General features: G+C 39.2%; 4 protein-coding genes across 5 annotated transcripts; 3 read left to right on the top strand and 1 right to left on the bottom strand.

The window, feature by feature from the left end:
* Positions 1 to 677: 677 nt before the first annotated feature.
* Positions 678 to 4,940, top strand: LOC140802250 (uncharacterized protein C227.17c). Its single transcript, XM_073157710.1, has 3 exons — positions 678 to 870; positions 2,139 to 2,257; positions 4,450 to 4,940. The coding sequence occupies exons 1-3, from the start codon at positions 774 to 776 to the stop codon at positions 4,591 to 4,593; spliced, it is 360 nt and encodes a 119-aa protein (XP_073013811.1). The 5' UTR covers positions 678 to 773; the 3' UTR covers positions 4,594 to 4,940.
* A 3,432-nt stretch (positions 4,941 to 8,372) lies between these two features.
* Positions 8,373 to 12,265, top strand: LOC140801740 (AT-hook motif nuclear-localized protein 7-like). The gene is made up of 5 exons (XM_073157007.1): positions 8,373 to 9,144; positions 9,656 to 9,723; positions 9,884 to 10,015; positions 10,940 to 11,101; positions 11,659 to 12,265. Exons 1-5 carry the CDS (start codon positions 8,733 to 8,735, stop codon positions 11,977 to 11,979), a joined length of 1,095 nt encoding a protein of 364 aa, XP_073013108.1. The 5' UTR covers positions 8,373 to 8,732; the 3' UTR covers positions 11,980 to 12,265.
* Positions 12,266 to 13,045: 780 nt separating this feature from the next.
* Positions 13,046 to 16,538, top strand: LOC140801736 (DEAD-box ATP-dependent RNA helicase 14). Its single transcript, XM_073157004.1, has 7 exons — positions 13,046 to 13,248; positions 13,324 to 13,830; positions 13,907 to 13,995; positions 14,400 to 14,499; positions 15,074 to 15,328; positions 15,748 to 15,917; positions 16,107 to 16,538. Exons 1-7 carry the CDS (start codon positions 13,099 to 13,101, stop codon positions 16,360 to 16,362), a joined length of 1,527 nt encoding a protein of 508 aa, XP_073013105.1. The 5' UTR covers positions 13,046 to 13,098; the 3' UTR covers positions 16,363 to 16,538.
* A 643-nt stretch (positions 16,539 to 17,181) lies between these two features.
* On the bottom strand, positions 17,182 to 24,264 carry LOC140801817 (glucomannan 4-beta-mannosyltransferase 9-like). 2 transcript variants are annotated; one of them, XM_073157122.1, is made up of 12 exons: positions 24,198 to 24,259; positions 23,779 to 24,126; positions 22,941 to 23,632; positions 22,731 to 22,829; positions 22,024 to 22,276; positions 20,027 to 20,176; positions 19,808 to 19,918; positions 19,113 to 19,249; positions 18,671 to 18,784; positions 18,381 to 18,580; positions 17,970 to 18,164; positions 17,182 to 17,736 (listed from the first exon to the last, which is right to left on the bottom strand). In XM_073157122.1, the coding sequence occupies exons 3-12, from the start codon at positions 23,268 to 23,270 to the stop codon at positions 17,574 to 17,576; spliced, it is 1,752 nt and encodes a 583-aa protein (XP_073013223.1). In that variant the 5' UTR covers positions 23,271 to 23,632; positions 23,779 to 24,126; positions 24,198 to 24,259; the 3' UTR covers positions 17,182 to 17,573. The 2 variants fall into 2 exon arrangements, with proteins under 2 accessions (XP_073013223.1, XP_073013224.1); XM_073157123.1 differs by lacking the exon at positions 20,027 to 20,176 and having other exon boundaries at positions 23,779 to 24,264.
* Positions 24,265 to 26,031: the final 1,767 nt, after the last annotated feature.

Raw genomic sequence — 26,031 nt, 5'->3', positions numbered from 1 at the left:
TTAGTAGCATGACGCGGCGCACCTTTGAGTGCGGTCGGGGTCGGCCGACGACATGTTGGGACAGATAGAAGACGACAGCGACTGGCTACTATCAATCTTAAAATCGTTTTGAAACATTTATAATACTGGGAGAGAACATATTCGGGGATAACAACTAGTTAACAAGGCATTGTTTGTGTTATTTTTTTCACATGGGAGAAGGAAGGAGAGCATGTTTAGTCGAATCTTCCCTCGTGTTTTTAACCTTTTCATATTTTCAATGGTGTTCCCTCGTTGGACGGATCTGTATTGATTTACCTCATGATTTGTCGCAGCTGGAAATCGGGAACTAGTTGTTCAGAATGGTGCATAGGCACATAGCAACGTAAAATATATCGAGAGCATATCATACAGGTAGAGATATGCCGTATTTGTATTTTAAATTTTACTTTATCGAAACAAAAATAAATCCAAAATAATTAGTTCTTTTGACGAGCTTGGACTGGGTCATCTGGCCTTGGGCCCATTAACAAGCTTGGTGTGGGCTTAGTTGATCAAGCTCCTGCTCCTAGGCAAAACCTACCCATGGTTTGTCTGTCTGTCTTGTCTGTCCGTCTCTCTGGGTAGGGCCTTTCTTGCAGGCCTGGCTTTTATTTTCAGGCCTTATCTGAGCCTAACCCATTGACCATTCCCATAATCCCATCGTCCATTTAGAGCCGTTCACTCGAGCTCTCTGATCTCACTGCTGCTTCCTTTCGCCTCTTCTTTCTTCCCCTTGTCTGAGCCCTTGATACATGGATCCAACTACAAAGGAAAAGGCATCTCCCACCAACAGCAGCTCCTCGCGGCTGTCCTGCACCAAATGCTTCGATGCTCTTTGGTTCTGCTACTGTCCGTCCTCTCTCTTCTTGCTCCATTATTTTTCTTCTCGAATTCGAAATTGAAATTTTAGACGGTGCGCAATGGTGATGATCTTCGTGCGCTAAATTCAGATCTAAAAGAGTCTAGCTGTAGTTCTGGATTTCAACTGAAAGATAGATTCAGTTTCAATCTAGCTAATGAGCTAAACTGAAACTTAACTTCAAATAATAGATAGCTGCGCACAAAATTAAGATCTATATTCCAAATAGTAAGAGTTTAGGACATTAATTAGCTTGTATGTGTACAACACTCGAGGCAAGATGAAGAGTTTACATCTTTCCAAATGACCTGTAAGAAAACTTGCTTTTGCCATCTAGTACGTCTTTATCTTGCCATTAAAGATACATAATTTCCTTTGCACGTCATGATATAGATTTTTGAGGATCGGTATTTACTAGTGGCAGCTGCCCCGAGAAATATGTGCTCTTTTATCTGTGACTTTTGCTCCATTAGCCCCCCTAAAACTAAATCTCATGTTTGTAAACCATCTACTAGTTGCTGGAGGTTACATCATAATTAACTTCCTATAGACTGGTAAAAGTTTATCTTTATGAGAATGGGACCTTATTAAGGAATAAAGATCGCATTTCTCATGCTACTTAAAATCCAAGCATTTCCGTTGCTATAACTCGACAAAAGAGTCAAGGTGATGAGTAGATTAGAGTTGCGTTATAGACAGTAAATGTTACTTCATTAATATCGTTTCCGTTTTCTCTTTCAGTAAGAAATAACTGTCCAAAGGTCAGAATTTTTTTTTTAATGTTTGTGGTTCTCATATTTATGTTGGATCGCTTGATTTCTCTCCTTAATGCTTGTTCATTTAGCATAATAAAGGAATAACAAATATCTAGATTCTACAATTCTGTAATAGTATATGTGATTGTGATTTGGCGGACTACTATGTGATCAGGAAGTTGAAAGTATTATTATCACTACTGATGCTACAATGTAACAGGTATCAGGAATTTGACAATTACTATAGATTCTTCTCGCATTTATCCATATCCATCTTTCTATTGATTTGACATTGAAATTTTGGGTACTGAAAATACAGGAATAGGCAGTTGAAACTTTTCTAATATCTTAATTTCGTTAAAAGTTATTGTATTTTATACAGGATAGAATTGACTATTAATTCAACTTGCCATATATTTATTAGTCTAGTTTGAGTTTTGTTGTATTATGTTGAGTGGAACTATAGCATAAACTGATACTCTCCGTATCTCAATATATGGCAGCTCCATTTCATCAGATGCAACAATATTACAGATATGGAGAATTTGACAATTGTTTTGGAAAGTGGAATGCACTATTTGATTGTTTGAGTCTGAAAACCAAAAGGTCTTCTGAGGTTCAGGTTAGGCTTTATAGTGGATTTACTTGGTGCTATGAAATACATCTTCCACAATTTCATTATTGTGTTTGGCTGTCCTTGACAATATGGCTGGGAACAAATGTAGCGGAGATCATGCAAAACTGGTTTCATAAAACCCCTATTCATGTTTGGTAGCATAACTCCTATTAGCTGGTAACCATTTCCCTGGATATTTTACAGAGCTAATCACATTTACAGTTGATAATCATTTCCCTGGATATTCATGTTTGGTAGCATGAGTTCTATTAGCGGATAATCAGTTCCCTGGACATTTTACAGAACTAATCATGCTTACAGTTGCTAATCATTTCCCTGGATATTCATGTTTTGTAGTATTGCTTCTATTAGCTGATAATCATTTCCCTGGATATTTTACTGATCTAACCATGCCTTACAGTTGCCATTCTTATTTTTCGTGATTGAATTAGACTGCTGTTGTATGGCTTCAGGAGTTAATTAGATCCTTCTCATTGACAACTTTTTGTATGTTCTTAAAAGATCTCTAACCGGTAAATGTGATAATGCTTGATCAAGTCTTGCTGATGCAAGGCTTTCAATGAAGGATCCCAGACTGCCTAGTTTGTCCTTGAGTGAAGCTTAAAAAGTCTGAGGTTAAAGTTCAAGGATTATCTAGGATCCTTATCTAGTAGCTGACTACTAGGCAGCTAGAACTAAAATTATAGAGAAATTTGGTTAGATTTTCTTGTATAGAAGGATTATCTAGGATCATCAAAACAAATATTACAATGGCCTTTAAACTATTTATGGGCACTGCTGCTAGGGATTGTTTTGGCTAAATCACCCTACTCTCACATCAATTTTTTGACTATATAAGGAGTTGAGCCAATTGATGATAGCATCATATTCAATTTAAATTAATCTTCTGCTGCCCTTCTTGATGGATATATCCTACCATAGCAAGAGACAAGCATATGAAATGAGATGCATCTTTGTATAGCGTAGTTTTGGTGAATGTTAGAAGTATGTTAGAAAGTTTAGTAGAGAAAGAGTAAGCATGTAGCTTATAAAGTAGTAAGTATGGTGGTTTTAAGATATCATTGAAAAAGAGCAATGTTATGGGTTGAAAAGCATTCAAGCACTGAAATGATTATGCTGTTAGTTGACCATCCTTGATAATGCTGCTTTATATTAATAATAAGCAACTAGTTGAGTTGGCAAGACCTGAATAAATCCAAATACAGGTTTATCAGCATGTAACCTGTACTTTAAGTTTATAGGGATTGACTTGACAATGTGGCAGTGGACCCTTACAAGGTCCAACCTTTCAAGTTTTTGACCCTTGGTTAGAGCTAGTTATGAATTGATACCTGAACTGAGTGTACCATTTATTGATATCAAAAGTTAGAAGTTAGAACTGACTACTGAGTAAACAAATGTACTTGATCTAACCCATTAAATTTATGGCCCATCTGGCTTGGTTTATAAGGAGATGCCAGTTGAACCCTTCACATTGCTTTGCCCATTATTGGGTAAAAAACTAAAAATGTTAGACCACAAAGCTAAGTTCCAAATCTGATTAATCCTAGCAAACTTCCTTGCACCAATAGAGGAAACACATTCTTATGCCAGTGTGTTTTCACTGTCGCATGATGTGAGAACCTGATTTGAACTTTTAAGGCATCAATAAATGGCATATGCTTGCAGAAGTAGTTTGTCCAGGCAATCAATTGATTGTGCTAGAATTAGAGTTTACAAATATATATCAGAAATTCTACTGGGCATGCACAAAATGCAAACTTGGAGTTACAGCAAACTTCTGCAAAAACATAGAAGAGTGAGAATTTTCATCTTAGTGGATTTTCAATGAACTTATCTTAGTGAATTATGGGGCAAAGCCCTTATGTGTTGGCATTTCTAACTGCTCGTCATAATTGAAAACCACTCCATCTCATCTAACCACCATGATTATGAGTCTTTCTTTACTTCTATGTACTTAGTATGCTGCTTTCTGTTCTAACTTCTCTCTACTTGCTGCAAAATAGCTCTCTCAACCTGCACTTATTAAAGCTTGTGTATTTCTAAGTCCTTGTTGTGATTATGAGGATTTATGTACCCAACAAAGATATCCCGTTGTAAATCAGTGCAGTGCTCTTCATTTTCTGAGTTCTCTCTACAAGGTGCAATATAGCTCTCTCAATCTGCACGTATTGCAGGAGATTCTAGAAGCTCGAGAGAAGGCTAAGCCACATCTCTGGACATATCGAACGGTTGAGGAGGCATCGGAGAATTGGTGGAGGATGTACAACCATTACTTGGATGTTTCTCCTAAACCTGATTCTCCTAAACCTGATTCATAAGGTCATATATGATACCAAAATTAATTGGATATCTGAACTGTATTTCTTACTTCTTTATTATCAACTAGGCAAATTAGTGGCAATTTGTGGAAGTTTCAACAATTGCCCGGAAAACAATTTGTTGAAAATTCTTGGAGCTACAGTTGTGCAGGAGGTTTCGAGGTTGATTAGTATTAAATAATCACTCAAAAAGTGGTGAAGGTTAGAAAAGAATTGCCCATAGGTCTGGATTCGGTGTCCTGTTCTCAACTTTAATTATCACATTGCAGCTTTATTTTTGGGCTTTGTTTTTCTCTTTATCGTTTGTGATATTAAAAGGAGTAGAAAACTGAACGATGTTTGAATTCTCCCTTTCTTCACTTTTGTTTTATTTCTACAAGAAGCCCTGCAAGAATCTAACATGAGAATGCTCACTTTGTAGATTATTATACAATCATGTCTCCCCCATCAAAGCTTTATTGGAAGTGCCAAACACTATTTTAATCCTGGAAAAGGTGTAGTTGGTATTTGATATGAATGCTCTTAATGCAAGTACAATTTAGCAAACAATACATTATCCTAAATTATCTTGAATGTTTGGCTTAGTAAATGCGTAGTTGAACTGTTTTCGGTGAAGGGACTTTATTGTGGTCCGTCTATTTGATTTTGACTACCAGATATAGAGTTATTTCATCTTTTGGTTGTCTGGTTGTTATCATCTCTCTTCCCCCCCTCTTTTCTTATGATGTTGCTAAACGGAATGGAGGGTTGTTTTGGACGGCATCACTTTTGTGATGGAGAAGGAAACATCAACCTCCTCGTAGAGCCTTTGAAGTTGCGTAGTCCTACTACACATAATTCGGTAGTAAAAGTATTCATTATATTTTTTTTCTTTTCTTTTCTTTTCTTTTGTTGCTGTCGGTATTCAATAGGGAAATGATAACCATGGGGAGACATGTTATGGGGTCACATGATTATCGTAAGGGAATCCTCCATGTGTAGAATAGTTTAATGGTTTATCTGCCTAACTTCTCAATAAGAAGTGATATGATATCGATAAATCTCCTTTTTGCTTTTTGTGTGGCTACCATTTATTTTTACCGAGCATTCGTTACAAAACCGCGTGCCTCTTTTGAGGGAGGACTGAGGAGAGACCAAAGCATAAAGCGGAAAAAGTAGGGGAGTGAGTGCTTGGAACGTGATACCTTCCTCCTTCCTCCTTCCTCCTTTCTGTTCACAGTACGTATATATAGCTGTGGTGGTGGTGGTGGTGGTGGTGGTGTTGTTGTGGAGGGAGGACCAGCTGCTGGGCACATGACCTCGTATCAATTCGATAATTAATCAGTAAATAAATGGGTCCTCCAGGAGTTCAAAAAGGCCAGCCACGTAGGACGGACGGTAGGAGAAGAGTCCAAGAATGGGCTCGACCTCAGGCCCCTGGAAATCTCTAGCTAGCTACGATGATTCCTGCTGTCAAAGCTTCTGGGTCTTTACTGCTAAAAACTTCTTTCTTAACCATCTCTTGTCACTTTTCACAGAGGGAGGAGTACGCCTTGCATGGGAATTGGCATATTCGTAATTACCTGAAAATTTTAATTATTGCGAGCGATCGAATTGGGATAAATAAAATATCGCATACGTACAGTGCATTCGAGCTGTATACGGAAAGCTTAGGCTTCGGGCCTCCAGTAGCTTTGTCATATGTTACTGATATTTATCTCTTATCTCTAGTCTATGGATTGGATATTAACTTTTTCTCCATAAAAAAGAAGGGGGAAAGAAAAGAAAAGAAAGTTTACTTTTGCTTTTGTCTTCTTTCATGCTGTGAGAAGTATATGGCTTCGATTGCACCCATACTGACGCTACCATAGTGACTGCAAGGATAAGCATAAAATCACTAGTCAATGACTGAAATAAATAAAGATTGATTGATTTTGAGCCTTATTATCTTGTTTCATGGTTGCATAGAATGAATAGTACTATTTCAAATATACAGTCATACCCTATCTGCGTGGAGATTGCTGGGGATTTTTTTTTTTTAATGCTACATGCCTGTCCTAAAAGGATAAGAGGTCAAGTCAGGTCATGAGAAATTGATGCTTCATTCTCATGTTTGAAAAGGTATCGTCTTAGCCAGCTGACGTGTCCAAGGCCAAATGGACCGGACCACCAGCACGGTAAAGGGTGAATCCCATGAGCTAGGAACATTTTTGGATGGTTTAAGGTCCAATATGTACGTTTATTTATTTTTTCTTTAGTCAGCTTTCAAGACATGGGACATACGTACGTCCACGCGAGTTTCAATCATATCGGTCGAAGTTACCCACGAAATGTCTACTATCCTCAGTCCTCTCACGGTTATGATATGATAGTAATTAATTTCACACACAGTTTGAATTTAATTTGAGAAGGGTTCACAATTATTACTAATAATAGAGGGTAAATCTGTTTATCCAGAAATGACGGTCAGGTTGCTTTTTCACCTCATAGAGACGACTATAGGTCTCTCTCTCTCTACTCTCTCTCTCTCTCTCTCTCTCTCTCTCTCTCTCTCTCTCTCTCTCTCTCTCTCTCTCTATATATATATATATATATATATATATATATATATAATCGTTACTCGTTAATGGCTGGTGGTAAGTGGCGTCGGACGCTCAGATTTCGTTTGGCTTCAGAAACGGAGGAGGCTTTGGGATTTGTAGCCCATAGGACTCAATTGTATAAATGAGTAGGACGGGTTGGTACAATTTGTTTACCAATATTTGTTTAAGAGTGTTTTGGCTTTTACAGCGCAGAGACGGTTGACTGACTTTGATTAATCCGGCCTCTTCCCCAATTCATATTTTTATATCTTCTATTTTATCTTAATTTCTTCCGCTTCTTTTTTTTTTTAATTTTTTGGTTTCGCTTTCCCAAAACCGCCTCTGTTTTTTTTAAAAAAAATTAATTTATCTTTTTTTTATTTCGAGCGAAACAAAACTGCCTTATATTTTAGTCGCGTTATAATTACGGCAACGCCCCTGCTTGTGTGTGTGGTACGTTTCCCGCTGCAATAATGACCCAATAAATTATCATCATATTCCATTCATCATCACCACACTCATATAATAATAGCCTATTCTTGGGCGAGAGGATTTAATGCTCGCTCACCAGCGGATCTCAAAAAATTTCTGAACCCGGATCTGAAAATCTTTTAAGGCACAGGACGTCAGCAAGAAACGGAGCTTACTTGTGTGTTTGGAGTGCGGAGAGGGAGAGGGAGAGAGAGAGGGAGAGAGTCCTCTCTAAATCCACCTACTACAGAGTATGTTGTTAAACAAATAAAGGAAGAAAACAAGAGGAGGAGATAATGATAATTATGTATAGCTTCAATGTTTTTGTTGAACGACTTTACTATAACATTTTTAAATTTCAAAAGAGCAAAGAGAAGATTAGTACGTTTATCATAATGCCAGCCCATTAATACATTCCACCTTATAAATGCGTTTACGCAATCTTTTACCCCTTCTTTTCCTTCATATATATATATATATATATATATATATATATATATGACTTTCTTTGTCACTACTCGGTAATAAATAACCTCCCTTGGTTCGCCTTTTTTATTTTAATTGTAATTCCACCTAATCAAGCGGATTGTTAAAGATGCGTACAAACGCATCATCATCGGCATCACGTGTATACCTTACCTTTTAGTTATCCTCTGGAATAGTTTTTTGTACAGTTTACCATATTCATCAGCGAATATGCTATGCGTGTGGAAGATAATAACGGGGATAAGTTGGTAACTTGGTAGAGGAGGGGAAGGGAGAAGAAGTGGGGAGTGTGATGAACAGGAAATGAAAAAAGTAACCCGCTCTTTCTTTGTAATTGTCTCGTGTTACTGCTGCTAGTTGCTCGTAGTCATAGCTTAACAAAGCGCAGGAGGGGTTAAAAAAATATAAAAAAAAAAGTGAGAGAGAGGGTCCAAGCGCACCCAAGCTTACTTCTTTCCCCGCTCTTCCGTGGCGGCGGGCACCATTTCTTTCAAAAACAACATCTCTCTCTCTCTCTCTCTCTCTCTCTCTCTCTCTCTCTCTCTCTCTCTCTCTCTTGTTGCTAGTTTTTCATAGGAAAGGAGCTATTTGTTTTGAGTTCTCTCTTTTGCATCTGTTTGCATGGAAGAAAGAGAGAGTATGATGATGGTATCGGGGTCTGAAGGCGTAGGCAGAGTTCGAGTTGAAGCAGGTGAAGCCGGAGAGGGGGGAGGCGGAGGAAGAGCGAAGGAGTCCCCGTCCTCGACTCCATCGCCTTCTCCGTCCCCCACCCCATCCCCACCAGCTGGACAGGTCGGTTTTGTGAGCGAAACTGGAGCGCCACCGGATGTCTCGAGCATGGGAATGGGCACGGGAAGCGGCAGCGGCGAGGATCCGGCAAGAAAGAAGCGGGGAAGGCCGAAAAAGTATGACGGAATGGGTCTTGTGCTGTCTCCAGATACGTTCTCTCCACTTTCCTCCTCTGACTTCTCCGCCAAACGGGGTAGAGGGCGGCCACCTGGCTCCGGCAGACGCCAGCTCCTCGCTGCTCTCGGTTAGTTCCTCTTCTTCCACTTCTCCCCCGACCATCTTTGTTATTCCCTTTCTTTGTACTTTAGATTTCAATTTACCTGATATTAAACAGGAGAGTCCATCTCTTTCTTTCTTTCTTTCTTTCTTTCTTTCTTCTTTCTTTCTTATGAAGAAAAAAGGCGTATTTCTTCTTCAAAATTTGTATCTTCCTTGGCTTTAGTTTATCACAATTTGATTATCACGAGCAACTCGTGCCAATTTGAGCTTTAATTGTTGGCAGAGTTGCCTACTTTATTCAATGTGGTAACAGCTCATCTCCTCTTATTTGGATACAGGCCTTTTGTAAGTTCCTTGTGAAGAAACTTGTGTTGCCCACTGTTTTCCTTTTTCGAGCTGTTCCCCAAGGAAACATGGGAAATCTTCTGGTCTTTATATTTCAAAATTGAGTTTTTTTTTCCTCCCAGTCTTTTGTTAGTGGTTCTTCTATCTTTTTTCTCATCTGAATTTTTTTTTTTAAATTTGTGCTTGTGAAGGGGGTTGGTTTGCATTCTCTGCTGGAGGGAACTTCACACCGCATGTTGTGACCATAGCTACAGGGGAGGTAACGCGCCGACCTAGTTACCACGTTGCTGATGACTGTTTACTCTCTCCTACTTCTGTACCTTGGATCCCCACCCCCATTTCATCTCAATCTAGCGTGAACTTGATCGAGGAGTACTAAATACTAATTGTTGTTTGTATATTTTTTATGGAACCACTAGGATGTTGCTGCGCGAATATTGTCATTCTCCCAGAAGGGCCCACGAGCTATTTGCATTCTCTCTGCAAATGGGGCTATTTCGAACGTCACTCTGCGCCAGCCAGGTTCTTCTGGTGGCACCTTGACTTACGAGGCATGAGCTGCAATCGTTTCTCTTTTCCTCCTTAAGTAATGTTTATTGTCTAATGGCATACCTCTTTGCATGTTGATCACATTAATTTCTCGCTTAGTTTCATCTTTACTTAATTCTCAGTCTTTGGTTTTTTCCTTTTTCACGGCCCGATGAACCAAGCTAGGAACAGCAATAGTCGAGCTATTTTAGTTTCCAAAGGGTCACAGATTTTTACAGCATTACTCTGAATCTTTCCTTTTAGCAGCTTACTTTCAACCTTCAAATGGGATCTCTTAGAAGATTGTGCATGTATTTTATAGAATTCTATGAAGCAACTATAAATAAGTTATTATTGTTCTGTAACGTATAAACTATGTTCATGTAGCTAACGAGAAATAACTTGGGTGTTGGAACTTTTCTCGGGAGAAATCGCATGAGATTGCTAGAATCATAATGCAATGGGAACAGGGAAAGAAGTATATTATGATATGCCCTGATTAAAAGTACGGTTGGAATTTCGAACAATCACATATTTCATTTAATGTGTGATTCTTAGGAGATCTCAGAGGCCTGATGAAATGCAAAATCTTTTGAGTATATCAATCAGCAATCCTTATATACAGAAATAGGGATCATAAAGAAGATCAAGGGAGCCATGAAACCTAGAAGCCAAATGGTTGTTACTTGTTAGGAAGATCTACCTTCCAGATCTATAGGTTTTTTATCTTTAAGGAGCTATAATCAGATAGAATCCATCGTTGTGGGTGGTATGATAAGTTACTAGTAGTGTCTTCAATGTGTCAATAGGATATTTATAAGAGGATACATGATCGAGAACTTCTGTTATTATTTATTTTATTTGTTCAAATACTCCATTTAATTTGATCTTTCATGAGCGTGCATGCCAGATATTGATGTCTTAGTATTCATATCTTCTTAATGCAGGGGCGTTTTGAGATTCTATCATTATCTGGATCCTTCTCAATCACGGAGAATGGCGGTGTACGCAGTAGAACGGGTGGGATAAGTGTCTCGCTGGCTGGACCAGATGGCCGTGTTGTCGGTGGAGGAGTTGCTGGATTGTTGCTTGCTGCTAGCCCAATTCAGGTATCAGCAAAATATACTTTTTTTTGGCTATTAATTTTTCCCCTTGGCTTAAGCTTTGCTTATTAGATCAAGTTGACCTGTTGCATATCAGTCAGGCTATCTATCATGTAATTGCATGCGTCTTGTGTATAATTAAACTCTGCAAATCAGTGAGTCTATCAAAAAGAGTTCAAATTAATAAGCCTTGGAGTCACCTTGGTAAGATTCCAACTCACATGAAATGAACAAGCTTCTATTTTGCATAACTGTCCACAGTAATTTTACTAGTGGCGACTATTGAATGATGAAACTGTATCAGAAATTAGGAATTCTTTTTGTACGCACATTTCTAGTCGACCAACGATTAAGCCAGTTCCAGAATGATGGCATACAATCATTATACTGTCCGCTGGAAGTGGTATGTAACTGTTGATTTTGTTAAACTCTCAGTTTTGGCAGTAGAACCTAGAAAATGCCTTTGGTATAAATATTTGATATAACTATAGCTAATTTTTACAATGATTGGATGGTAATACGTACTGACGTACTGCTAATCTTTGAGTCATATGCTTTAATAGGTTGTCGTTGGGAGTTTTATACCTGATACTTTCAAAGAGCACAAAAGGAGATCTAACCAGGAAACGGTGTTGCCTTTACTCCCGACTAATACTGCTGTGTTGACATCTGTAAGACCCATATCTCAGGCAACACCCGACGATGATTGTGAGACACCGACATCAACTATACCTGGGCAAGACCATGGAGATGTGGAAAATAGCATTAGCAACCAAGCAAACCCCAATCCCAGTACTTTCAAGATGATGGGATGGCCTCCTGGCTTGCAATCTTCAGAGTGCAAGCATTCTCCTGATATTAATGTATGCTTGCCTGCAGAGTAGCATCAAGGTTGTTGTCTCTGCTGCTCCTAACACTATCTTACCGTTCTAACAAGTGAGCTGATAGTTCTATCAGGTATTAGCCTGGAGATAGTTTAGCCAGACTGGGAGGACATGCAATCTGATGATTAAGTGGGCTTCTAGTTGCTCTAACTTGATTTGTGTAACAGTGAACTGAACCTGCAAGGTTCTAGTAATGTTTTCTCTTATTGTAGGTGTTATGATTGTTATTGTTGTTCCGTTTATTGTTCCATCTAATGATGGCTTGGGGAGGCTAGTGTTTTCTTTACGGTGCTTCTTTGGTAGTAGCAAGTAACTTTGTGAATTCTGATGGATTCCATGTAGACGTCTTCAAATTACTACTTCTTGGATGCTATGTTTGTTTTCGTAACAGAGGTAGTAGATATGGTCGATCATCTGTGGTTATGAAATTCCCAGGAGCAGGTGATGAAGTAGAGGAATAGCTTTTGATCCTTGTCAATAACTTTAGGTCTCCTACATGGTGTGTTTGTTTCTACGAAGTTGAAGATATAATAACCCTTTCGTTTCCGAGACATTTTATTGGCTACATCAGGAAGACGTGCTTTCATACAACCCTTCTCGACCATGTGATTTTTATCAACAGTTTAGCTTGGATTATTATTATCAATTTCATGTTAGATGCAATTAATTTCTCTAAACCAATAAATATATATGTATTTATATATTTGAAAAAAAAAAAAAGCTTTGGTTGGAAAAGGAAGTGATCGTAATAACCAGTTTTTACTATAGATTATCGGATCATATAGATGTAATTAAAGGATCGTATCGCGAATAATTTTTTATTTAGGCAAACCAAAAAATCTGAACTTATGGAGTGGTGCCATGGTGTAAAGGCGCCAAGTTATAATAATAATAATAATAATAATAATAATAATAATAATAATAATAATAATAATAATAATAATAATAATAAAAGCAGATTAATTAATGGGCCGATCTATTCAATTGGATCGAGCCTCATCTTTGGATCCGCACAACTACCAATACGGCGTCGTAATGGATCTCTCTTACGAAGATAACATAAAACCCCTAACCCTAGTCTTTGATCGTTCTGGTGGCGGGCAGTTCGTAGGAGTAGAGATGGCAAAAGGAGATGACGCCGTGAGGAAGAAGAGGAACAAGACTAACCGCAAGCGCATGCGGAACAGCGAGTCTGCCGTCTCCGCTCGCGTCGCTTCCATTATTGCCGCCAAGCGCCGCCGCAAGGACGGAAAGCGCCGCATGTGCGAGGTCTTTTCCCCATCCCCACGCAAAAAATATTAGAGCTTTGCAGACTTTGACATTTCTTGGATCAATTCTTTGCAGGGGATGTGTTATAGCCTTCCGACACCCGACGACCCCTTCAACGATCGGCGCGGGAAGAAGGAATTGCCCAAGAAAAAGGATCTCCCCGGAAACCACAAGCAAAACGGAAAAAAGCTGCAATCTTTCAACAAAAAAGAGTCGGCCAGTGAGAAACCGATTTCTACCCTAAAGCTCGGTGCAAGGAGTGACGGAGATGACTACGGTTGCCCGTCCAAGTTCCTTATCCTCTGCCTCAACGCCATTCAAAATTCTTGGAGGGAAGAGGGTGTTTTTGACGAGAGTGCGGTCGGACCACTCGTGGCCAGCAGTTGGGGGGTCGAGTTTTGGAGGTGTTGCTCCGCCGGCTCAAATGTCCTGGACACGAGTGGGGGATGTGCTTCCAGAGAGCAGGTCGCGTGGCTGGTTTCTACGGCGTCGGATATCGTCGCAAGAAAGGAGAAGCAGGGGGTTTGCGTCAGCAGTCCCTTCCTTCTGTACCTTGTGCCATCTCAAGAGAAGGCTGCTCAGGTCCTACATCATCTCCTTTTGATCTTTTTGCTCTTGTTACCTCAGTGTTATGGATCTATTCTATGTCCATGATCAGGTGAGATCGGTATGCAAGCCACTAAAGGCTCTCGGAATCCATACAGTAAGCTTACACTCCGCGGCTCCGATAGATCATCAGGTTCGTGGGTAAGTGGGCGGCCGACCTTTTCCATTTATAGTGGCTTTTTCCAAGTGAAATGCTCGGATGAAGTAGATTGGGTTTATTGACTTATACCTTCTCCTTCTCCATATCCATCGGACATTTTGTGTTTCTATATAAGCCAACAAATATGTAAGAAAGATGAGATGCATGATCTAAGAGAAATATAGTGCTGACATGCATTTACTGTGAGTGGTCCCCGCAAATGTATAGTTTCCATTCTTACTGACGGATGGAAATGCTTCCTGTGCTCTATATTTTCAGTTTAGGAGTTTTGCCATTTTGCTGAACTGTACTAGCATGGCCTTAAGTCCAGTCGCAGAGCAATAATTCTCTTCTTTTCCTTTTTCTCAAGGGCTTATAATATCTTCTTGTGTTTTTCCAAGGACAGTTTAAGGAGTTGTGAGCCGGAGTTCCTTGTCTCCACTCCAGAGAGGCTTCTTGAGCTAGTTTCCTTGAGGGCCATCGACATATCTGGTGTATCATTATTGGTAAGAATCTATAAGAAATATGATTCGTACCAGATTTCTGATGTCTAGACCTACATACTGTGATCTGCATGAACAGTTTCATGAATCTGGGAGTAATTCTTTTACTGCAGCATTTCTAAATAGACTGATCTTACACCCTCAAATGTTATTGTTATTCAACCTTGCTATGCAGATTGAGATAATAATATATTTTAGAGGTTTTTGGATGATAGAGAATTACACTTGTATTGTAATTTGAACTATAATTTGTTGATTGATGTCCTAGACAATCTGTGAGGCCAATGACTTTTCTTTTTTCCTTTTTAACAGAGATTCACTCCATTTCTTAGAGTACCAGGGAGGTGCCCAATCAATAGCACCACCAAGAATATATATAGTTTCTGGATGTTTAGGATTTAGGGTTACCATCTCAGGAATTACAGTCTAGCTGAACTTTCTCATTTACATGTTTTTGCATATATTCTTGCAATTTGGCTGCAAAAAGTAATCAATACATTTAATTGAATTTAATATATTGTATGTTGTTTTCATCTTTCTAATCTCTCTTCTTCTTTTTTCTGTTTTCACTTTTCAGGTTCTTGATGGACTAAAATGTTTTGCAGACCTTGACCTTGTTGATAAATTAAATTTTATTAGGGATAGTATATCTGGCAATCCTCATACAGTTGTCTTTAATGATTCTGATGGAGAAGTATTTGCATCATTAGCACAAAATCTACTCAGGGGAGCAATTACTAGGCTGTCTCTCAGTGATTCTCTTGTTAGTAAAAGTGCTTTTGTGCAACAATATGTACATTTCTGTGCATCAGAAGAACAAAAGATATCAGAGGTAATTGCAGCATATAATTTTTTCCCTCTAACATGCTGGAAAACTTTATTTATTTATTTTTATTGAGTTTTGAACTCTTTATGATGAGATAATGTATCAAATATCTGTCTTCAGGCTTGTTGATTATTACAGTAATTGCTAATTTGGCAAGTTGAGACATGGTTTATTGGACCAGTTTTTGACTGCTTAGTTTGCCTTGATTTTCGACCTTTGAGCAGTTAAGCATTTTGCTTGTCCTTGCTGCAGAAGTCGCAGGATATTATCTGTTTTTTTATATCTCCATTCTCATGTAGTGTCTTTCTCATGTCTTTTAGGACCTAAGTATTTTCAAAACTTAGGTACTTCACCAATGGCAATTTGTGTTACCACACATTACTGTTGACACTTCTCTTGTAGTATTGATGAGTCTCATCTTGCAGGTCATGCAAATTCTTGTCCAAACGCTGGATAACCAAACTCACCAGAGTGTAAAGATGCTAGTTATAGCAGGAGGTGCTAGTAAGGCTCAACTACTGGCTTTATCCCTCAAAAGTGAATGTAGGAGCTTAGCTGAAGACTCGACCGGTGACTCTTTTACTATACATAAGGGGTAAGGATGTGATTTTTCAATCTAATATTTTCTGTGAAACTTTGGAACTCCTTTTAACTGTGGCTTTGAAACCCATCTCTTAGCCATGTTTTATTTCTCAGACTTTAAATTGTCTTAGTTAGGACTTTCTTTTCTCATTGGAACAACCCTTTGTGGTATATCTGTTGAAAGAAATTGCATTTTCTACAGTGAGAAGGAAGCAAAAATCTTGGTGAAGGATGGAGAAGATATTGAGAAATTTGAGATTGTTGTTGTCGCAGATTTTCCTTCTTCAATTGAAGACTATGTTGACATTCTCACAAGAACAGCACGCCATTCTGTTGTGGGGATTCTTCATAGTTTCTTTTGTAAAGCAGATACCCCTGTTGCACAACCTTTGATAGAGGTTCTTGTGCAGTGCGGCCAGATAGTGCCTGAAGAAATTAGAAGTTTGGGTTCCACATAGGATTTTTGTTGGAGTTGGATTGACATTATACCGATCCTGCTTTTTGTTTTTATTCATTTCTTATTAGTCTCTCCTGCTGTTCTCTCAATTTTGTCAGGGTTATGAATTTTGCTTCTATATCATGTATGTTATCATCAAAAGATAAATACAATCTTTAGCCTCCACCATTTGAGAAATCAAGATGCATGCTTAGTTTATGTTATCTAACTCGGCTTTTAGCCTCCACCATGGATTTTAGAGCTGCGCTCGCGCTCTCCTGATTTTCATTTTGTGTGTTGTTCCACAAATTCATGTTCCGAGTTCTTTTCATAACTGTGTTACGAGGAAAAGTCTTTTTTTTTCCTTTTTTTTTCTTTTCATTTTCTGAGATATGAGAGAGAGAGAGAGAGAGAGAGAGAGAGAGAGAGAGAGAGAGAGAGAGAGAGAGAGAACACAAAGCATTCTTGTTTACTATGGCCTCCGTAAATTTTCCTGGGCATCCCCACATCTATCAACCTTGGAGAGCAACTGTAACTCTGTAAGCCAAACATTGTGCACACTTGCAAAGAGAAGGTGACAGCCACAGCTAAGTGAAACTGCTGTTCAGGTAACCATCCAAAATTAATTCCACTCGACATATAACCTTCCAGCTAAGGTCTTGCAAAGCAAATATTCTTGCATAATCTGATTCTGCAAAGGGTTACCGACGGCAGTGATACTTCTCGGCATAATACGAACAAATATTTACATTACTCAAGTACAGGCTTATTTGATTGAACAGCAACCAAAATATGGCAGTAGAAAAAATCTCCTGCCCGAGTGAGCAACTGTATCATCTCCTTATTACCAAGCTAGCAAAACAGATGCAATAGAAGAAAATGACAAATTACATATGTTACTTTACAACTATTATCTTATTTTTCCCTTTCAAACGTAACCTTGCAAAAAAGAAAAAGAAGAAGAAAAAAAAACCGCACTCTCTAATTTGCATCTCTACACACTGAACTTAAAGCTAAAATGTGTACTTCTGTGCAGCTGCTGCTGCTGCTTTTGTAAAGGAGATAACTAAAACTTCCTGTCCATTATTTTCATTTCATCTCCTACAAAGTATCGCCTTCCATCATTGTGGATTGATCGTTCTTTACACGAGTAATACCCCCATGGAAACAAACAATCAAAGAAGTCTGCTTGACTTTATGTATATGCTGCTGCTTTAACCCCACTGATATCTATTATGAATGGGGGACGAAAGTGCCCACATGACCGAAACCAACCACAAAGAAAGCAATTCCTTGGAGAAAGAGGTATATGAAGTAATGATTCTTCCCCAAGGCAACATCATAACACCCACAGAAGAAGAGGAAAGCTCCAACACCAAGCTCCAAAAGATGTAACCTGATTTTGAGATGTGGATCAATAACACAAGAGAATTCAAAAAAAATGGAAGAACAATTGGTTGAGTTTACACTCTTTTAATCTTGCTATCACACATAATTATAGAAAATTGCACTTCTTTTGCTTTATATAGTTTTTGTCTGACCAGTTAAATATCTTTTCTCTTTTTAGATTGAACGATGACAGTCCAAGAAAGGCTAAGTCTTCCTAACAATGAAAGGATGCATAAGTACCTTTCACCTATCCTGATCCGTGGCTTCTTAGCTGCTTTACCAGGAATTTTTGCCTTCAGAGCATCTCCTAACTTTTCAGTGACCACCCATTCATTTACTCTCCCTGCTTCCAACAAGCCGATGAATGTAGCTTTTGTTCTGTGCAAAGACATGACATTCTCGAAGAGGATCCAAAACACAAGCAAGTGAAGAGACCTGCAACAGTACATCAATAGAAAGTGAGGATGTGGGATGGGAAATATATAGGAAAATAGGAAATGATAAATTCTCTTTAGCATTTGATCAGTAAAGTTAGAAATTCTTTTGCTCTCGTGGAAGTGATTACTCGCATATTAAAAGGAAAAACCAATTTTAAGAGACAATGATCATATAGCCATAACAACATAATAGGTAAATGGAATGAAATGCAACCTTGGAGTTCCAACAGCATTGAGAAGCGTAATGATGGAAGGGATATAAACTGCACCCCATTTTGGTATTTGAACCTCAGGCACCAAGACAGTTGCAGGGATCACCAAGCAGTAAAACACAAAAGTTACGATATGTGCTACAATTTTCCGTACAAAGAAGAAATTGTAGATCACATGAACTTTCTTCCAAAGAGACACTCTCTGCATTTTTTCCAAGAAAGGGGATCATTAGAAACTGATAGTATATATTATTTGAAAATAGTCCTTCCCCCTTCCTCACACTTAGCTGACCTTATTTCTGGCAATCTCCAACAACATTTTTCTGAACAGATTTGCCGGTCCACAAGACCATCTATGTTGCTGATAACGGTAGGCCTTGAAGGTACTTGGAAGTTCATTTTTAACCTGAATTTAATAGGAAATGATTATGAAAATACATGGACAAACTCTTTAACAGAGGCAACTGCGGGATATCTGTTGAGTACAGCAGATGACACATCCATGATCAGAGTTCAGAAGAACTAAAAGAATTATATAGGCATTCATTGCAGGCCAACTACTTGCTAGCAGTGTCTTAATTAGGAGGGATGCAAAAGAAAGAGAATGAAACACTCTCCAAGAGATGACATTTATCTACTAAATCTTCTGAGACACAACTTATTTAGAGAACTACAACACAACATTCTAAGAGTCAATGCAAATAACTAGGAACCAATGGACAGTACAAGAATACCTTGAGGTCTCCAAGGAATACGAATTTCCATCCCTTAAGGCTTGCTCGAACAGCCAAATCCATGTCCTCAACTGTGGTTCTATCCTTCCAGCCTCCTGCTTCATTTAGAGCTGCAATTCTCCACACACCAGCAGTTCCTGTGGAGAAATTCAACAATATGCTACTATAAGAGAATCAGTTAGAGAAGTGTTTCATTGGTAAGAGAGGAGCAAGGAAGCTTTAGCTAGTAATGTTACATGTTCTAATTATCTTGCTTCCAAGTTTCGATAGTATTCTGCAAGCAGGCTGTGCCATCACTCCATACATCATCCTATCTCTAACACAGACTTTCTTTTCCCAAAGATATCCAACAGACAATTGCATACTTGTGATCCATGAGACGTCATCTACTTGGCAATTTAATTTCAGAAATTCAAACTGCGGAAGTTCTTTGTATATATTATAGACATACAACTCTTTCTTAGTGTCATAGTGTAAATTTTCATCAAGTCAACCCTTCAAACTGTATGTGACATTTATAAGAAAATTACAACGACTACTTAGTTTGAATTGTTTGGTCACTAATTTACCAATTACAAAACCTTATTTACTCTTTTTTCATTTATCTCATAATGCTTTTCCCCTATGATGTCCATTTGCATGTTCATTTCCAGAGTTGGGAATTATTTTAAAGAATGGAGAAGCTGACGACTTACCATTGAAGCCAAAGAAAGCATAGGTGGAGGACCCTACTTCTTGCTCCACAGTGAAGTGATAATCTAAGGACATCTCCTGCATCCTCGTCATCAAGCATTCATCCGAATTGACTGCAAAACTATTATCCAGTTAGTAATAGGACGAAATTAGAAGAAAATAAAAATGATAATTAATTCCACTCCCTCAGAAGAAGTGGTGTGAAAGAGTTTGCCACTAACATAGCAGCCTGGCCTGCTTTATTTCTTTGTATGTGTCGACTAGTGAAAGGATTGTCATCATCGAATAGTTCCTCAGGCATGCAGGTTGCGGATTAATTGTTAGTACAAAGTGAGGGATAAGACAGGTACTAGGTAAGTTTGTCAAAAACCCTGAGATAAAAAACGAAAGTGGAATAGTTAAAAGAGTGAGTGTCGGTGGAAAATAGGAGAGGTCCACACTGTCTTGCCAACATGCAAGAATAAATTATTCGAGGCAAGATAGAAGCTGAAGAATAACTGCACATGGAGAGGAGAAGGAAGTGGATGGGTGGATGATGGAAACAAAGAGGTGGAGTTGGCTTTTACGAACTACTAGTACAAATACCTAGTTGTTAATTACACATTACAACAAAACAGTGAAAACAGAATCGGTCAAATTCACGGCTATGCGTGATTTAAATGGACGCTAATCACGAAGATGATCAAGCGGTTATGATTCAAATGAAGAATTATGATGCAATAGCAGGATTAGATGGGTTTCTTCGTTACGGACAGCGGAGCAGTTTGCGAAAAAGGGACCACTGACTCAACCCCACCCCACCCCCCCACCCCCCCAGCCCTTTTAAAGCTTAGAAGGTTTCGAGGATCATAGTAGTAGCTGTAATCACACACAAAACAAAGGGAGAGATGTTAAGAAAAGTCGAAACCAAGATGGATGGAGTTAGTACCCTACTAAAGTTCAAATGATGGAGAATCCAGCTAGCTCAAGGATGGTGGTCATTAAGAATGACCTAAGAGGTTAGTAATTAAGGACCGAAGAAGGGGTAGTTTTAGTTTTCTCGGTTCCAGAGTCGATAGAGGGTGGTAGGACCCGGCTTTTGTCGGCGAGAAGATCATGGGCGCTTAAAGAAGAAAGACTAAGAAGGCCACATCGCATGTCAATTCCCATGGCATATAACTACTCTATAATGGGAAAAGTAAATAGATATAGGATTTACAAAGGACGGACTTGGGATATATATATATATATCTATTGTCATGTACGATGTAGGTAGAAAAAGTCCCAGACATGATTTAGGCATCTACCAGCCGGTATATATGGTGTGGACCATCGTGAAGTCATCAAAGAGATTCTTATCATCCATGGAGTGAAAGTAAGATATAGTTAAGAGTAGTAAAATAGAAAAGGGGAGGCAACTAATGGTTTGAAGTTGTTGGTTGGAATTAGTAAAACTTCCTCCTACATCCACATTTATGATGAATTATAAAGTAGGGCAGTGGTGACGAATAGATCAGCAGAAGAAACCAACAAGCTGTGTACAAAAATATATAGATGTGGAAGAGAAGGATAGCTGAAACGAACGGGAAGGGTGAGGTGTAGGTGTAGGTGTAGGTGTAGCGAGGCAAGGGCAAGGGCATGCATTAATTGGGGCTCGTGGTACAATCTTGGTCCTTCCCCTCTCTCTACACTAATTAAAAACAGTGTCACTCTGCTGCTTATACCTTCTAAAGAGTAAAGAAAATTAAAAGGTAGCAACAGACAGGATGGAGAAGTAACATGCATGAAAGAGGCCACCAACTGCAACGTGAAAAAAGAGAGACTGCAACGCCCACCGACACTTCTCTTGCACTAGAAACTACTAGTAACAGAACAGGTAATGCAATATAACAACAAGTGGCGACCATCCAGGTATTGACTCAAACTTTCGATTTCTATTTATTAAGAAGAAAATAAATAGAGAAGTAGGTGGGTGGGTCTGTTCTTTTTCTACCATACCATAAGCTTAAACAAAAGGGGAAGGGAAATTAATAAGCTAAGATCAGTCCATTTATGAGGCCGGATCTCAATCTGGTGGTTTGGGCACACCACGCTTTATATCCAATGGGGCAAGCAAGAAGTAATTAGGCCATCAATAAAATAATGAGATCAGAGGTGGAGGAGACGTGGCAACCTGTGGTTGAGGCTCGAGGACACACACTCCACAAAAAAAAAAAGAGTTAAAGAGTAAGATGCTGACCAAATTTCCAGCGGGCTTGGACGAGACCAATATCTGGGTTGTGGAGGAGGAAAGGGATGGTGCGCCAGAGGAAGTCGGGTTCGGGTTGGAAGTCGGCGTCGAAGATGGCAACGTAGTCGCAATCCTTAACGTAGCTGTGTTTCATCCCCTCCTTGAGTGCCCCTGCCTTGTACCCCTTCCGGTTGTCCCTGATCTCGTACTTTATGTTTATTCCTTTGCTTGCCCACCGTTGGCACTCTAACTCCACCAAATCCTGCATCCCATTAAAACCCCCACCCCACCCCACCCCACATCACAACAATATTAATTAACATAATCCATGCAGGTTAGAACATTAATTGGTCATTAGTTCTTTTTTCTTGAGGTTGGTTTATATGTTCTCCTGTCTAGATTACCCTGTCATGAGAGCAGAGCACCTCGAGACGTGGATCTGAAAGGGCAAAAGGACAGTTTGCCCTGGTCACAGATCAGAGCACCAGTCTTACGTGGAAAGTAACAAAAACTAGCTAGGAAGTAACTGGACCAAGGGAAGAAACTAGCTAGGACTAAAAGGCATCAAATTAAAAGAAAAGAAAAGAAAAGAAAAGTGAAAGGTTAAACTTGGTAATATCTTATTAGAGAGCAGAGAAAGAAGCATCACCACCACTTCTCACTTGCGTTTGATAGCATGATCGAGATATAAATATATAGATCTCCTCCTTCCTTACCTTAATAACTGGATCTGTGGAATCATCAAGCACCTGGACTATGATGCGGTCCGACGGCCATGAGAGCCCACATGCAGCTCCAATGGAGAGCTGGTACACCTATTAAATTGAGGCCCGTTAAGAAATTATAAAGGACTGTACATTGTTGTGGTATGTAAACTTTGGACAAGTAGAAAAACAGGGAATTGGATGCAAAGAGTTAGTAAGTACCTCCTTCTCATTATACATGGGGATCTGGACGAGGACCATGGGGTAAGCCGAATTCCCCAACTCCACATCGTCCTTCATGGGCTCCCAACGGTACTTCTTCTCCGGCCTCCTTCCGAGGAGCTTGATGAAGATGATGACAACGGCCATGTAAACCTTCTCGACCAACAGCATTACCGACATGGCCAGGCACAAGAACACTGCCGAGCGAAGCAATGGGACGATCACAGGCGCCCTGATCTGCTGCCATATCAACCCGATGTGCTCCGTGATGTCGTCCCTGCTCCCCTGGAATGCCTCCGGGAGGAGCGCCGTAGAAGAAATCCTGTCCATCTCCACTTCCTCCTTAGTTCTTACTCTCGGAGCAGAGGAAGAGGAATAGTAGTGGGTACTATGTTTTTTTTTTTTCCTTTTTAACACAAAAGAGAAGAGAAGCTCCCCTTGAAAAAAGATGGGGTTGAAGTAGACGGATTTTTATAAGGGGGCTCGTTAGTTCCTCTTCTCCGTTTCCTTGTAGGAGAAAAAAGTGGCTTTCCTTCTTTTCCTCTTTTTGCCCCTTCTCCTTCCTCTACCTTGCTCTTTTTCTTTCTATAATTGATTGATTGTTCAAAATGTCGAAAGCTGGAAATTTTGCTGGTAGATTACGCAAGGGAAAATGCGACGGAGCTGTAATGTCAGGCTTTCTAATCCGAATCCTTTCACAGGCCAGAAAACAAAAGGGAAGTAAGAGGAGACAATAAAGGAGAGGAGATCTATCTATCTATCTATCTATAGATGATGATGAAGGGATCTATATAAAAATAGAAGAAATTAAATAGTAGCTAGCTTATTTAGATCTCACCTTCTTCCTTCACGTAAAAACCATCCCATCCATAACCGACCCACCAAGAACCAGCGCAAAGCAGGACAATAGATATACAGGGGCCGGAGATAGGAGTCCTTTAATTCTCCTCCAGAATGTATATATGTAATGTACCAGCAGATGTGCGAAATCAAAAGGGAATTACGTGAAAGAGAAAGCCAACAAAGCTGAAAGGACTAGAAGTTGATCGATGGGTTTCTTGCTTCTTTTTTTTTCCTTTTGCTTGGCGAGAGCAGCAGAAGGTAGAGAGAGAGAGAGAAACCCAGAACCCCAGGATCCCAACTGCTGTGGTTATAAATAAACACCAACACCCCGCTCGCTATCCCCCTAAAATAAAATAAAAATAAAAAATTAATAAGAAAATAATGCACTCGTGACTGGTTTTAATTTCTAATGACCATCAGAACAAAATGTCCAAGCAGAATCCGGGCCGCCCGGTGCCATGTCTCGGCGCAAATCCGGTCCGTCTTCACAGGCCGCCATATTATTATATGTATCCTTTCCCTTTTTCTTTTTCTTTTTTCCATTGCGTAATTCCAAGATTGCCCCGCCAATGATCATAAATTTCCAGTTTATGAGTTGGACAGTTTGAGGTCAAAATGTAACAATACTTTCAAAATTATGCAACTGGTATTAGTACGCAGGCCCATCAACTAACTCTTTTAGTAGTCATTGGTGATTCCGGTATCTCTAGTTACCTTAATTTCACCATATTTAATTTCTTGTTTATTATATCTAGCTAGATATATGATTGTGGTGCAAAATGATAATCACAGACCAACTGCAAACATTGCCGGCCATTTCTGTCTCACAGACATACCCAACAACGTCGTGGACATTAATGACCACGTATGGTTATATTACATTAATATCGATGTATATGTGTGTGTGTGCGCTTAAGTGGGAAGAAGAGCAGGACGAAGGAACGAGCTTGGTGAATGGGCATAAATTAACTGATCGATGCATGAGATTGTAATTAATAAAAGTAAGCTTTTTAATTGTTTGTTAGTATCTTTTGGGCATGCAGCTACCACCAGGACGACTACGACAACGACAACAACAACTACAACTACAACTACAATTACAACTACAACTACAACTACAACTACACGTGGGTCTCATGCATGCATGCCGGTACAATGGAAAGGCGAAACTCTTTTCTGCTCTACTGCATGATCCCTTTGCCAGATGTTACCAAGCAGGCAACATAGACGACGACGACGACAATATTACTAATGGTGGGTGTAACATAGAGCTATGTATATGTATTTTACATACTATGAACACAGACCATCTGATGAACTCAGAAGAGGAATAATAATTTAGAGTTAATTAAGTAGTAAAAAAGAAATAAAAAAAAACCTTCCTTCCCTCCAAAATTAATGATAGAAAAAACTCGCGACCAAAGTCGGCGCCGGTCCCGCCCATTCTCAATGCCGACAGCGAGAAGGTGGGTGAGGTGTTATTATTAAGGTATCAAATAATGTTGTGTATAGTATACAGTACGTAATAAGAGATCTGACCCCATGGTTCTGCTCTCTCTGTCTCACTCGTATCCAATTCCAATATGATCCATTCGATACTCACACAAAAGTCTATATACATACATTCATACATGCATATATGTATTAAGGTCAATAAATCACGTTTAATTTCCTCATTCATGACCTGACCATATTGATATCGTCCTCAATGATAGAGCTGTATCTTTTCTTGTCGGCACTCGCAGTCTGCCAGATTCTAATATTATACATATGTACATATATATATATATATATATGGGCATGCTAGAGTTTTTTTTTATATATATATCTTTATAATTATATATCCTTCAACGGCACACCAACTGGCCTCTGCCAATTGGTTATAGGATAGAATTGTTCGATGGCGTCAATTAGGTTCCTTTATTTCGATGTAGCATCGTCGGTGTAAAGCCTAATAGAAATAAGATGCAACAACGTCGGAATGACTTCTACCACACAGGAAAAATGTTACTTGGTTTTCGAGAGTGTATATATATACATACATATATATATATATATATATATATATATATATATAAATGTTGTACAGCAAAGCACCAACAACCGGAGGAGGAACGCATCCTATACGAAATTCTATTGTCCTGTTTTAGGAATTAATGCCATAATAGTAAGTGCAGTTAAGCTTTTGGGTACTACTAGTAGTGCTGCGTTCTTAATTACTGGTATTTTGGCTATACTAGCTACTATG

Source organism: Typha latifolia, chromosome 15 (assembly GCF_019914945.1).
Source record: "Typha latifolia isolate L0001 chromosome 15, TyphaL0001v2, whole genome shotgun sequence".
Taxonomy (NCBI): Eukaryota; Viridiplantae; Streptophyta; class Magnoliopsida; order Poales; family Typhaceae; genus Typha; species Typha latifolia.
The sequence above is the reverse complement of the archived record's forward strand: the minus strand, read 5'-3'. Positions and strand labels throughout refer to the sequence as shown.

Coding starts and splice junctions, on each gene's coding strand:
- LOC140801817 (XM_073157122.1), bottom strand. CDS start 23,270: ATGGACAGGATTTCTTCTACGGCGCTCCTCCCGGAGGCATTCCAGGGG. Junction 20,177..22,023: donor CCAAGCCCGCTGGAAATTTG/GTCAGCATCTTA, acceptor TTTTTATCTCAG/GGTTTTTGACAAACTTACCT. Junction 17,737..17,969: donor CGGATCAGGATAGGTGAAAG/GTACTTATGCAT, acceptor TCTCAAAATCAG/GTTACATCTTTTGGAGCTTG.
- LOC140801740 (XM_073157007.1), top strand. CDS start 8,733: ATGGAAGAAAGAGAGAGTATGATGATGGTATCGGGGTCTGAAGGCGTA. Junction 10,016..10,939: donor GTGGCACCTTGACTTACGAG/GCATGAGCTGCA, acceptor TTCTTAATGCAG/GGGCGTTTTGAGATTCTATC. Junction 11,102..11,658: donor TTGCTGCTAGCCCAATTCAG/GTATCAGCAAAA, acceptor ATGCTTTAATAG/GTTGTCGTTGGGAGTTTTAT.
- LOC140802250 (XM_073157710.1), top strand. CDS start 774: ATGGATCCAACTACAAAGGAAAAGGCATCTCCCACCAACAGCAGCTCC. Junction 871..2,138: donor TGCTCTTTGGTTCTGCTACT/GTCCGTCCTCTC, acceptor AATATATGGCAG/CTCCATTTCATCAGATGCAA. Junction 2,258..4,449: donor AAAGGTCTTCTGAGGTTCAG/GTTAGGCTTTAT, acceptor CACGTATTGCAG/GAGATTCTAGAAGCTCGAGA.
- LOC140801736 (XM_073157004.1), top strand. CDS start 13,099: ATGGCAAAAGGAGATGACGCCGTGAGGAAGAAGAGGAACAAGACTAAC. Junction 14,500..15,073: donor TATCTGGTGTATCATTATTG/GTAAGAATCTAT, acceptor TTCACTTTTCAG/GTTCTTGATGGACTAAAATG. Junction 15,329..15,747: donor AAGAACAAAAGATATCAGAG/GTAATTGCAGCA, acceptor CTCATCTTGCAG/GTCATGCAAATTCTTGTCCA.